The 13619-nt window shown below is 38.0% G+C and overlaps 1 protein-coding gene across 5 annotated transcripts in view; it reads right to left on the reverse strand.

Annotated features, from left to right (window-relative positions):
• The window catches only part of Rgs7 (regulator of G protein signaling 7), a 377413-nt gene that overhangs the window by 57233 nt on the left and 306561 nt on the right, over positions 1 to 13619 (reverse strand). For all 5 annotated transcript variants that reach the window (XM_060364733.1, XM_060364732.1, XM_060364729.1 and 2 more), the window contains exon 7: positions 934 to 998. In XM_060364733.1, the coding sequence (XP_060220716.1) occupies positions 934 to 998 (65 nt within the window). The remainder of the gene's footprint in view (positions 1 to 933; positions 999 to 13619) is intronic.

Consider the following 13619-nt stretch of genomic DNA (forward strand, 5'->3'; position numbering starts at 1 on the left):
TATTCTAGTGTTTCGTTCAGAATTCCTAAAGTCTTATATATGCTCAGAAGCTGAATCAGCTGTGCTTTCTGAATTCAACTAATCATGGGCCTCATGAGCCTAGGTTAGCCTCTCACTCACTAAGTAGCTGACGATGACTTTGAACTTCTCATCCTCTTGTCTCTGTGAGGGGAGTATTAATAGCTCTAGGCATACCTAGTTTATATAGTGCTGGCGCTAGAAAACAGAGCTCTGTGTATGTGAGGCAAACGCTCTACCAACTGAGCTACAGTCCTGGGCATTGACCAACATCACTCATCTCACAGAAAACACAAAGTAGAGCACTGAATATTACTTTGTTTGAGAAAAGTACTGGAGACAAACTCACTGGAGCTTTCCGTGGCCACTTTAAGGAGTGACAGGAAAGCAATGCCTTCTTACCACTGACCCAATCAGTTTGTTTGGGTCCTGAAAATAGCTCTCAGTCCCTGGCAGCCCACTATCTGCTGCTGCACAGTATTCCAAACTAGTTATCACAACACAGCAATCATCTGAACAAATCACACTAGATTGCCCGTATCTGATGGTGGTGGCCAATCTGAAGGTTCTACTAAATTGGTCCCTAGGGTAAATGGTTTTCAATCCTCAAAGTTTAGACATTATCAATTTACTACTTATCTAAAACCTTAACAGTTAAATTAGTCTAAAAGAGGAAGATGTGCTTTTCTTTATACATTGAGTTTGTATGTTTAGAAGTCTAGTCTCCTTAGTGTGGGGAAAAAAAGAGGAAGCAGACAAAGAGGTGTTCACTAAACCAATGGGCTGTCTGCTCCAAGGAAGCAGACATCCGGTCCTTATGACTCATAGATGCAGAAAGAAAGGGAGCACCCACACATAGCAAGGGCCTGATTTCTGCTCATTTTATAGCACGTGGTGAGCCTCCTTGGTACTTACGGCTTCGTAATCTGCTAGTTCTAGCCTTGCCTTGTTTTGCATTGTTCTCTTGCAGAGGTAAACAGCTGAAAGAAAAAAATAACATCATTTCTTGGCTGTTCATTAACACCAGAACACTAAATACAGAAATAGTACTACATGCTAAGATACTTGTTACTTTCTCTCAAGTTTAATCTTCCATTGTTATCATTTTTTTAGACAGAAATAAATAATGATTAAAAACACGAGGTTATGATTCAAGTATTGCACTATGAAGCCACAAATAGAATGCTAAGAGATGGCAATCATTTATTAGTATTAAGTGATTGTCATAATGTTATTATCAACAAATAGTAAGGAAAAGTAAAATATTTTCAAAGAGATTAAATTAGTTTAAAATCTAGACAGATAAAGATCTTCATAAAAGGCAGTGTCATGAAAAGGTACCTGACCTGGGTATTTCTGAATACTTTCTAGATTGTTCTGTCAACTGCAAGGGGTTATATCCTATAAACTCAAGGTTTTTGGCATCTTCCTGGCTTTATTTCACAACAGTCACTCATTGGTCAGTCGATGTGTGCTGGGGGATCAGAGCCACTTATATAAAAGTGCCATTTTCCTCAGTCTGCTTGGCCACCATGTAAGTTGGTCATAGCCTCAGAACCATGAGAGGAGAGGAGAGGAGTAGCAGTTGTGCAAATCTTCAAACCTTTGAAATTATCCCGATGGCTCTCCTGAACAGGACAAGACAGCAAGATGCGCAGGTAGAGTCCTATTTCCCAGAACACCTTCTGTCATATTTTTTTTCATTAAGGGTGAAACTTGGCTCTCATGAAGCCCAAGGCTGATTAATTACATCAGTCTACATGCTGAATGAAATCACTAGATGAGGCTCATTAAATATTCCTTTTCATAAGGCTGTCCCTGTGGCGATGTCTTATAAATCTGATGTTTGCATTCAGCTATATTTGCCTTGGTTTGGGATAAGGAAATACATCTGCTATCCATCAATATAACCTCACTAGCTAAGGATAATAAACACAAGAATGTGTAGTTCATGGGGACTAGAAATGCAAAGGCTAAATTTTACTTGGAAAAAGCACGCATGCCTGCATGCCTGCTTGTGTGTTATTGAGGATTGAACCCAAGGGCCATGTGTGTGCTAGGCAAGCGTTCTACAACTGAGATATAGTGAGCTTCATCGCAGCACTCAAACTGAACTATAGTTTTCTGAAGTAACCTCCCTGAAAATCATGTGAGACAATTTTGATGGCTTGTGGCATAAAACCCACAAGCAGTTGACAAGAGGCTCTGCCACTCAAGTGGTAGCTGAATAATGAGGGATAGAATTTGGTCCAAATGCAACTTGACAATATGGGTTGAGAAGGCCAAGTTTCTGAATCAGGCTTCTGAGTGAGGACTAGGTAGAAAGGAAACGCCAACAGAGATTTGTTCTTTTAATTCCGGAATTCTCTCTAAGGTGGAGCATGTCTTACACAAACATTGATGTCTGCATCAAAAACATTCAGAGTCATACCCCACAGAGGGCAGGAGTATCAATTGCTGTGACCCTTCTAGCTAAGGATGAAGACAAGAATGTTTACTTTCATAAGGACTAGAGGTGCAAAGGCCAAATGTCTGCTTGGAAAATGTACTACACACAAGAACAAATAACGCAAGTGAAATATATGATCATGAGGCAGCTCTGTTTATCTTCTGGACTAACTTTTCTCCTATTATTGAATTACAAAAAGAATCAGATAGTTCCTAAAGTCTTGCTTCTCAAGCTTGGGTAGCCCAGGGAGTAGCAAGTCATTGACAATTTCCATCTCCAGTTACAAACGCCAAGCAAGCCTCCAAGTTTGCCTTAAAGTTGATGTCCTCTTCATGACTGCAGCTTTTGCATAAAAGGAGTGTATTGATGAAATGAATCTCTAGCTGACCCTCCTCTTTGACATCAATAACCATTGACAGAGTCTCCAGTCCAGCACGTTCTCAACCTGTGGGTCGCAAACCCTTCGGAGGTCATGTATCAGGTGTTTACATGATTCATGACAGTAGCAGAACTACACTTATAAAATAGCAACAAGCCAGGTTTGGTGGCACACGACCTTAACCCAACACTCAGGGAGACAGAGGCAGGCTCTGTAAGTTTGAGGCCAGCCTGGTCTACAAAGCCAGTCCAGAACAGCCAAGGCTACATAGGGAAATCCTGTCTTGAACAACCAAAAAAGAAAAACAAATAGCAACAAAATAATGTTATGGTTGGGGTTACCACAGCATGAGGAACTGTATTAAAGGATCATGGAAGTAGTGAGGTTGAGAACCACTGCTTAAATTCTTCTGGGTATGTAGAATAAGAAAGAAAGAGAAGGAAGAAAAGGCAGAACAAATTCTCCCTGGTATATAATTTGAATTTTATTCCCAAAACAAAAGGCAAAAAGCAGTAGATAACTTTAACTGGAAATACGTTTTGCCACACTTTATATTTGCATGTGTGTGTATGTGCTTGCAAGTACATGTGTCATGGTGTTATGTGTGTGTGTGTGTGTGTGTGTGTGTGTGTGTGTGTGTATGTGTGATGGTCAGGTGTGGAAGCAGGCATGTTTATCATGTATGAGTTTTCTTTAATTCCTATATTAGTATTTGATAAGTTATAGAACTTTGTTAATCATTCAAGCATTTGCTGTCTTAAACTATGACCTCAGAAATTAAATGTTGACTAATACAATCTGCCATCTATGATGAAAATAAAGTTTATCCTCACTCTTTACAGTCTTCTAATATTTTAGTGAACTTAACATTTATTTTGTAATGTTAACTAGCATTTCAGAATGGATTGCAGTGCTCATGCTTTGTTTAAAAAAACATTTTGATCCAGTTATTTTTGATCTTAGAAGGGAGGTGGAGAAAGCCGTGTTGTCTTTGGGAACTTAAACAGCTTTCCCTTCTAAGGGTAAATTTGTTTCATGTGTCCGAGCTCAGGCCCATTGCTATTTAGGATTCCCACATCCTTTCTGGTTTCTCTTGCTGTTAGCCCACTTGTCTGGATGAGGCGACCGCACAGGTAACAGGGAACTGGGGAATACAAGGCTGAGCCCCAGGCTTTCTGCCTGTTGATCCCTCAAGCACATCTTTCAACAGCTTGGGTGATTCTTCCTCTAGCTGCTAGGTTTGCTGCTGAACAAGAGGAGGCCCATGATTCCTAGAGAATCAAAGTCAGATTAGGGATGAGACCTTTTGCTGCAGTAGCACACTGAAGGAAAATGATCCTTGAATGGCAAGCAGGATTTCTCTGCCCTCTCAGAACTCACTTGTATTTCTAAGCCCACTTGTATGAACAGGGAATCATTAATGCAGTTACCTGGACTGGAGCCAGTGCTCTAAAGCTGCCAATTTTCTTGAGAAAAGGAACTTTAGTTATATCCATAGAGTTTTTTCTACCTCTAAGTTCCATTGATTCCAGTCAAGCGTGTGGTGCCCTGCACTGTCTGTGCTTTCTACTCCTTTCTTTGTTTCCATCTACTCACGGCCAGCTTCGCCTTCATTCTTTTTAGTCTATGCAGGGAAAGAAAGGCATGATTTTGAAAAACTGCCTGAAAGTATGGTATGTCAGTCTCTCATAGCTTTTTACATTTCCTTTGAGACTCAAATACAGTGTATGCTTAATGGACATGAAGGTGAAATCTTGGCAATTTGGGTGTTCTAAGTATATATACTGAAATTATTATTAATTTAATTGTAAAGGATGACATAGCTCCATTTTTCAAAATCAGAATTTCCCTGGAGATGTGGAGATGGATCACTGGGTATAAGTGTGTGTTCAACCACGCAGATCTGGCCCCAGCTATCTCGTAAAACCTGGAAGTGTCTTTATGTACTCAGAACGCCAGTTCTGTGGGTGGAGATAAGATACCAGGGCCTCAATGGCCAGCAGCTTAAACAAACTGCAAATTGGTGGTTCACTGAGAATCCTGTCTCAAGACGATGAGGCGTACTGGTACAGAGGAAGGCACCGACTTAGGTGTGCATTCTGGCCTCCACATGCACACCTAAGGCACATATGCCAGAACACTAATATGTGTGCACCTTGCACTACAGCACACACATACACACACAAATACTGACCCACAAAAATCAATACTACATGACTGTGAGTCTGAGACCTGTCTCAGAGATATTGTGAGACAGTTTCCATTTAAGAAATCAAAGCTAATGAAAGAACAATGAATTCTTTTCCATTTCATTTCAATGGCCTCTCTTTTCCCTCTTGCTTCTCTTGACCTATTGTTTAATGATATATTAAACCCTTCATAAGTGTTTGGGCTGGTGGGATGGATCGGTGGGTAAAGGTGATGGCTGGCAGCACTGACTATCTGAGTTCCATTCCTGGGATCTACATGAAGAAAGGAGAAAACCAGCTCTTGCAAGTTGTCCTCTTGTCTCCCCATGTGGCATAACATTCGCACACACACACACACACACACACACACACACACACACACCATGTGAATTTTAAAACAAAAAATTTAAATTTCATAAATTTTAACTAGCATTCCTAGTACTTTCAAATGTAATGATTAATGCCTTTTCTTTTCCCTCAAATCCTAAAACAACCGTGGTGCTTTGAATGAAAATGACCCCCACGGGCTCATCAGAGTAGGTGGCACTATTGGGAGGTGTGACCTTGTTGGAGTAGGTGTGGCCTTTCAGAGGACTTGTGTGACTGGGAGTGAGTTTTAGAAGCCCAAGTCAGGCCCAGTGGCACTGTCGCTTCCTGCTGCCTGCCGACACAGATGTAAAACTCTCGGCATCTCCAGAGCCCTGTCTGTCTGCACACTCCCTTGCTTCCCACCGTGACGATAATGGCCTAAAGGCCCTGAACCTGTAAATCAGTTTCAATTAAATATTTTGGTTTTTTTTTTTTTCTTATAAAGCTTTGCCATGGTCATGGTGTCTCTTCACAGCAATCACCCTATAACATGACCTCAACTCTTCCTTCAGTGATCACTGCTGGTTCCCAAGCTCTGCTGAGCATCCTCCTATGTCCTCTATCTCTGAACCTACTTTCCAGGTTTTCCCATGTCCACATCAACTGTTCAACATTATGGATCAGTCTTTCAATTTACCAAGTCATCATAACCACTTTAATTCAACTTGCTCTTGAGGCTGACATGTTCAAGAGCCACAAGATCACTTTTCAAATCTTTCTAGAAACATTCCAGTGTTCTACTTCATTTTCTGATGTTTCCATCTTCCCCATAGCTTCATGTTTCTTTGGGTGGTATCTCATCTTTCGCTTTTAGCTTGTCTATTTAGCACATCAGGCTCTTTTATGGTGCTCTATGTAAACATTGTTTTGCCTACAAAACAATGTTCTGTAGCATTTTCAGTATTTTCTGTTTCCTAGTATTCCAAAGAAAAGCCATTAGTCAGAATTTAGATGTTCTGCTGGTTTAGTGGCTTGGTGATCAATGACTTCCTGCTCAGGATTCTCAGGTGCATGGTCTTATACTTCTGAAACACCATTTTGCTTTTCTCCCAGCTTCCTTACTTTGTCCTTGAGCAGGTTGGGGAAGTTACAATGATATTATGTTGAAGCCTCGTGTTCTCTGGAGTCTCAGTGAGGCTCCTCATCAACTGTGGTCCCAAGATATGTATCCTGTCACTCTCGGGGCACCGACCCCATAATAACTCTAGCTTTTCCCAACATTTAATCCAGTTTTTTTCCGGACCTCTATAGACTTTTCAGATTAAGTGCTTTTCATTTTAGTTCATTATTTCTGATATAGAGTGATGCATTTTCTCTAAGCCATGTGTTTTTTACTGTGTTTTAAGCTCCATTTCTTTGTCTGAGGAAAGATGACATTTATTTCAGCTCTGAAAAGTCATGCATTGTGGACCAGAGACACCACCAGAACAATTTGCACTGTAGATCTTGCTTATTAAAAGGATGATTTCTTTCAGAGCATTGGCTCCAATTTTGCAAAGCAGGTCTCTAACAAAAAAAATAATAATTTCAAATTAAAACTGTGTTAAAACCATGGTTTATTGTTGTTTTACCTGAAGAGGTAAAGTCTAGCATTGCTGATGAATGGTGGGAAAATGGTTTTGTTTAAACTATAGAAAATTTGAAATATGGGCCAATCCATCCTGTTAAGTGTAGCTACATGTTATAGACACTTTGCTATAACAATCTAATTTCATTTTGATGGCTTGCTAAATTAAAAAAAATTCTTAATTTAAACTAGAAAATGTATTCTGTCTGATTACTATTTTTATCTCTTATCTTTTCCAGGCTATGCATTACTATATTTCTTTGCATATGTAATAGGAAGGAAAAATTTTAATAACATAGTATTTATATCCCAGAGCTGGTCTTGAATTCCCTAAGTAGTTAAGGATAACCTTGAATTTCTAATCCCCATGCCTTTACCTTTTCTATAGAGCTGCTGTTTGAATCCCAGCCCTGATATTTCTTCAAGCATGTGTTATTGTAGCTTTTTCTGTTTTACCTATGAATATAGCCACTATGTAACATGCACACAGACAAGCATACACACACACACACACACACACACACAAACATATACACGTGCACATATGCAGTATAAGGAGTAAAGATTGAGACAATTTAATTCTTTGTACAATTTTGAAGTCAATCTATGTACAGTCATAATTTTGAGCATTTTTGTTGAAATCAATGATGCTATCTCTAGTCTTACAAAAAGACACTTATTCTCTCTTTTTAAAAAAAATCTTCCTTTCTTTCAAATTGCCCAAAAGGATTAAAGAACAATGATCTTCATTTTAGAAAATGTATGTATTCCACCTAAAGTCTGATCTGAGGATTGAACATGACAGCTGGTGAGGACCCCAGGTCTTCCTTGTAACAAAAGCACAGACACTGTTCTTTGTCAGCTGGAAAATACACCTAAATCAGAGGCATGCCTTGCAAGCCTTTGCCAGCCTTACCCTTATGCCACGCTCTAGGGAATCTAGCTGGAATTACAGTGCCATAACTTGGAGAAGAGCACAGAGACCCTGAGGAGCAGTGCATTATCAGTTTCTTGTATTATAACAGCTCTGAGCTGCCCAAAGCTTCACAAAGAAAGTAGAGAGCAGCAGCAGAATGCTGGAATACCTTAGAAAAAATATCTCTCAGTTCAAAGCGAAAGCTCTTTGACAAGAATTTGAAACCACAAATTTAACAAGAAAACATAACCTGGGCCACCTACATAGCCTGCAGTTTAACAGAGAGCATTCAGTAACAACAAATGATATAAATACAATGGTGTTTAACATTCATGGGACACTTAATATTCTGAGAACAATTGTAATTATTTAGTAAGTTTTTTAAAAATCTTTGTGTGTCCTGCAAAACACAGGTTTCTAAGCGCTTCATTTTTCAGTGTCTTCTTAATGTGTCCATTGAGAGGGGTGGCCTTGGCCCCTTGGCCTTCCCTATATCTCTCTGAATCTCATCTGCCTCATGAGATGGTCAGATGGGATGACTTTTCAGGTGTTCCGCAGCTCTGACTTTTACGGCTAGAGGAAGGCAAATTCTCTCACTGACACAGACATTGGAAGAAATGCAGGCATGGCACTAGAGCAGTAGCTGAGATTTTAAATCTAGTCCACAAGCAAAGGCAGAGAGAGAAAAAGAGGATGACACTGGGGATGACAGGAAAATCTGAAAGCATGCCCCAGTGATACCCCTCCTCCAACAAGGCCATACCTCTTAATCCTTTTCAAACATTAAAATAAAGAAGGTTACAGGGGCTGCAGGAGCTTCTAACTCATAACCTTACCGGGGACCTCACATTGGTTTGCCTTGTTCGTGTAAGTTTCCTTTCATTCAAAACAAGGTAGAAACAAAATACTGCCTTTTCTCCACCCTCAGTTTGCTCAAGCAAAAGTTGAATGAATGTTGACCTGTGAGTGGCCTTTTAATTAAAAACTAGCTTTTCTGCCAAATCACTTGAACAAAAATGTGGTGTTCAATTGTCTCGCTAATAAATCAGAACTCTTTGTTTTTACTATGGCCACAGTGAATAGTAATTTTCCTTTAGTAAATCTTTAACAGAGATCAGAATGCTGCCTTGAGTTATCAGCTTGTGAAAGTAAACGAGTAACAGATTGACTCTGCTCTTTTTCATTCCTTAAGAGCCTATAGTAATATAATGGAAAATTTTGCTTGTACATAAATAATTTTCTAAGTCTTCTATGTCTTTTCCATTTCTTCTTTGTTAGGAAAAATCTCTACCCATACTAAAATATTTTCATTCAAACTAGGACCCTCACTATGAATTAATCAGAATTATGATCATTGTATTGATGCTTGAAATGGGTCATGGTATTTTGGTTCAATAATTAATAAGAAAATGTGGGTATATTGGCTCATGCAAGGAACTTAGCTTGGGGAAATCCATACAAACCTGGAATGTATGATTCTCAATGCAAGATCTACAGAGAAGTCAGTGCTCTGGACTATAAAATGTCCTCATATTGCAAAGAAATTTTTCAGCTTACATGAAACAATGGTAAGCAAATTGGTCATACTACAAATGGAATGCACAAAGTGAAACTATCTGGCTGTTAAAACTAACTGAGGCCTCTACTTCCCACCATTTGGCAACACCACAAAGTGGCTGATGGGGTTTGACCAATCTTCCCAGAGGATATTTCATGCTTGCTGAGAAGTGTCATCCTGACTTGGTCATGATTTTCAGAGAATAATGTTTGCGTCTCTGAATTGAAAAGCGATGTTCACTTCGTGTCGATTAAGTTTGTTGTAAATTAATTGATCAATCTAATGGGATATAATGAAGTGTGTCTAAATAAATGACATTGCTGAACTGCAGACTTCTTCTAGTAAGTTCACAGGTGAACAAGGTCATATTACATAAGGTTTAAATGTGAGTCCCCACGTTCCCCTTTGTGAAGCAGATTCGCCTCTTCTTGTGTATGTTTCTGTATACTGCCACCTGATTGTTATGGTCATTTCCTTTTCTATCTAAACCTTAATGGCCAAGGCCAAGAACTATAGTATTTTGGTTGACACAAACATATCATATTCAGAAGAGTTTGAAACTCAGTTCTGAACTAAATTATGGATAGAAAAATATCATCTGCACAGACTGCCCATTAGGAATCTTTTTGCTCATTTCTTCCCCCTTCTCCTGGCCAAGAATCATATTATGTTGCTCTCTGCAGGTCTCGACATTCATTGAAGCTTTTCTACTGAATGTTCAGCGTTCTTTCCTATGGAACTTAATGCCATCTTTATCATTGTCTTTTTCTCACAACTCCTCAAAATTCCCTCACCCTAAATTTTTAGTCCACTCTACATGGGTGTGAAATCTAGCTGAGAAACACTTTGACCCAGTGAAACATGAGGAAAAGGCATGTCTGATGGAATGACATAACCCTGGGTTGAAAACCTAGACCTGTCCTTTTGATTAATATCAGTGGGATAGATCTACACATCTTTTGCATCTATCAGATATAGCTAGTAACACTTTAAAGATTTTTCTGTGAGAGATAAACATAATATTTGCAAATGTCCAATGAAAGTTACTTAGGGATTCAAACTCATGCAATGCTATTAGTTAAAATGTAGTTAGACAATTAGAAATAACCATTCAAAATCAGACAAAATGGAAAACCAGGAGGAATAGAAAATTAAGCTAATTTATCTCCATAAATCCAAATAGTCACTGGCTTTCAAACTTCAATGCACAGCTGGAAAAGAGTTTATTTATACTGTTTACTAGTAGCCTAAATTAGACTCCTAAACTTAATTGGTTGGGAAAACATCAAGAGTTTATACTTAAAAATCACTCCCATCTTCTTAATATATAAGTAAATAAAGCTAAAAAGACAAAAGTAATATAGATACTAGTCAGTTATTTAAAAACTGAATGTATATTACCATAAAATAAATTTTATATCTTTCTCTTTTGCTGATAATTTGAGGTAAAAAGGCCCACTCATGAAGAAAGTAAAGAAGAAGCCCAATAAGACAGGTCATTAGGCAGTATTATGCTCAAGTCAGTAGGCTGGTTTCTTACACAGAGCAACAAACAGCTAGGTGCTTTGACATTTGTGATATAACTAAATGCGTCTCTAGAGATCAGATTATTAACTGAGGGCACACTCTAAACACTGCTGGGATTTAAATGTTTATTTTATTGATATCACACTTGAGAATAACTCACTTTCTATTTGGATAACTGTGTACTCTGGAATGATGCAAGGTCTATAGCCAATACATTTATGTGCTTCTATAATATTCTTATATGTAGATATTCTTACATGTCTGTATTTGAATAAGGTGAATCAAGTACTGAAATATTTGGAAAAGAAAACCCTAAAAGCCAGACACACTATTTTGCAACTGAAAATTTCATCAAAATATTTTGTGAAATGTCAAAAGCCAAAGGTTCCTGTTAAGAAGACTTTGCAAGAATAATGTACATTCTTCAGATGGCATAAATATTTTAGTTCCTTTTAATAAATAATCTTGAAAATGAGTAAACTTCTACTATTATGTTATAAAAATAGGCTGCATGTTTTAAGGAGGAAGCTTGTTATATTTTTATACTTGAACATAGTTTATTAGCTCATGATGAATATTTATATTACAAAATTTATTGTAATGCTAATATTACCTTTTATAATAAGCAAAAGCAAAACAATGCAATAATTAAAATGTTTATTTCAAATGAGGAGAGATATATGATAGCCCACTCTTTCCACAAATTAGTTTACCCTACTACAATTTCTTCAAAACGGAGATTTTTTTTTTTTAAGTTACCGAGGTTACTTTAAAGCAACTTTTATTACAAACACTGACTCTGCATTTGAGTTGTGATAGCTGGAATGGAATGAGAAGATGTGGCTCCTCTGTCTGCCTATTGTCTTTCTTAGTAGCTGTCTTAGCCTTTGAGCAAGATTCTAATCAGCATTGACTATGAACGCTTTGCTCACTGAGGAATGTACTAGAGTTGTAAACTAGGGTTAGTTGTAAACTAGACTAGCTTAGACTTTCTGCTAAGCTTAGGACTTTTGCCAACCACTATGCATGGGAATAGCAGACCATTGAAGGAGCAAAATGAAATCCCTGGAAGATCTCTTCTTAGTTTCAGAAAAGGCTCAGATATTTTTCTGTTTTAGTAAGCTGCCACCCACTCCCATTGCTTCTGGGTTATAGCTATATCCCCTCAACTTCCAGAGCTGAGAAGCTGGTTAATCACTTTGGTCAGTAAATAAAGCTTTAGTTTTCCTCTTCAACATTTGTCCCTTGGAAATTATTTTATTCACATTTTTCCCAAAAGATGCACTTCTACACAAGGTTTAAGCAGCAATGACAATCTTCTTGATAGTAATGATTGAATTTCAGAACAATTCTAACCTCATTAGAAAGGAAAATACAGAGACAAGAAATGACCAACAGTCTTTGCTCTCAAATATTAGCAAACAACCCCTTGGTTAAACAATAAGACAGATGGAAAAAAGGCAAAAACAAAACAAAGCACAGAATGCTAGTCATACTTTATTCTTTTCTCTATAAAATTCTGTGATCTAGCATCAAGTATGGCAGGTGGGGAACTCGGAAGTCATCACTGCCATCTGCGCTCATAGTGCAAAAGGATGAACAAAAGGCTAACCAACTTTTATCTCACCCAAAGACTGGTGTCAGAAGAGAGATCATCAACCCTAATTCTGGAGAGAAAGACAAGATTGTCCAAAGAATTGAGACTTAAAATAGCAGCCGAAGGATGCTAACTCAGACAGAAATATTCGAGTTGTAACTCTAATAGCTGGAAGCCCCTTGTGGATAAATGAGAGAGTCACTCTCTCTTTTGAGGTCAGAGGGCTACAGTACCTTTCTAAAATTTGCTCCCAAGAATTTTAACATGTTTTATGTAGAGGATGGAAGAAAAATTCCTCATACTAACAATGGGAGGGGGGAAAATCCAGCATTCTGAAATATACCCAGAGCATTATGCCTTTAAAAATGTCTGAATTAAATGCCTGAGGCATATAGAGAAGACACCAAACCCTGCCCCAGTCTAGTTGTCATAGTTCACGTAAGTGTAAAAACATTTCAAAAAGCCCAAATCACAGTTGTGAAGGTTATTTGCAAACATCAGTATAAGTTTGAGTCCTCATTGTAAGATTACATGGGGTAGCTTCAAACCCTGAACCTTACCAAGTAACAATAGGCCTCTTTATGTAATAACAGGGGAGCGTGACTGAAAGAAAGACATATGTCAGACCTTGTTTAAGAAGAAAGAACTGCAAAAAAGCAAAGGAAGAAAGAGTTAAAACAAGGACCAAGGATCTAGTCTGCAAAACCTCGAGTTTCAGAAAACAGAATAAAAAAAAAAATCGCAGAGTCCAAAAGTATAATCTTTCACAATGAATATGTGTAGATTCTTCATTTCTGCTAACCAGTATGGTGTGTTCTATTTTCAACAGAAAATTCCAAGGCATTCTGAAGGACAAAATGCATGACTGTATGTAGACGTGATTCAAATACAAAAAAGTTGATACTCTTAAGACACAAAACTAAAAAGCAACTATGATTAAAATACAAATATTTTCACAAAAAGCAAGTAGATTGCAAGAATAGGTGAGACATGCAAACAAAGAGTTGAAAATTCTAGGAAAAAATTTAAAAAATCAAGAAATTTGAGATC

Source organism: Meriones unguiculatus, chromosome 11, assembly GCF_030254825.1.
Source record: "Meriones unguiculatus strain TT.TT164.6M chromosome 11, Bangor_MerUng_6.1, whole genome shotgun sequence".
Taxonomy (NCBI): domain Eukaryota; kingdom Metazoa; phylum Chordata; class Mammalia; order Rodentia; family Muridae; genus Meriones; species Meriones unguiculatus.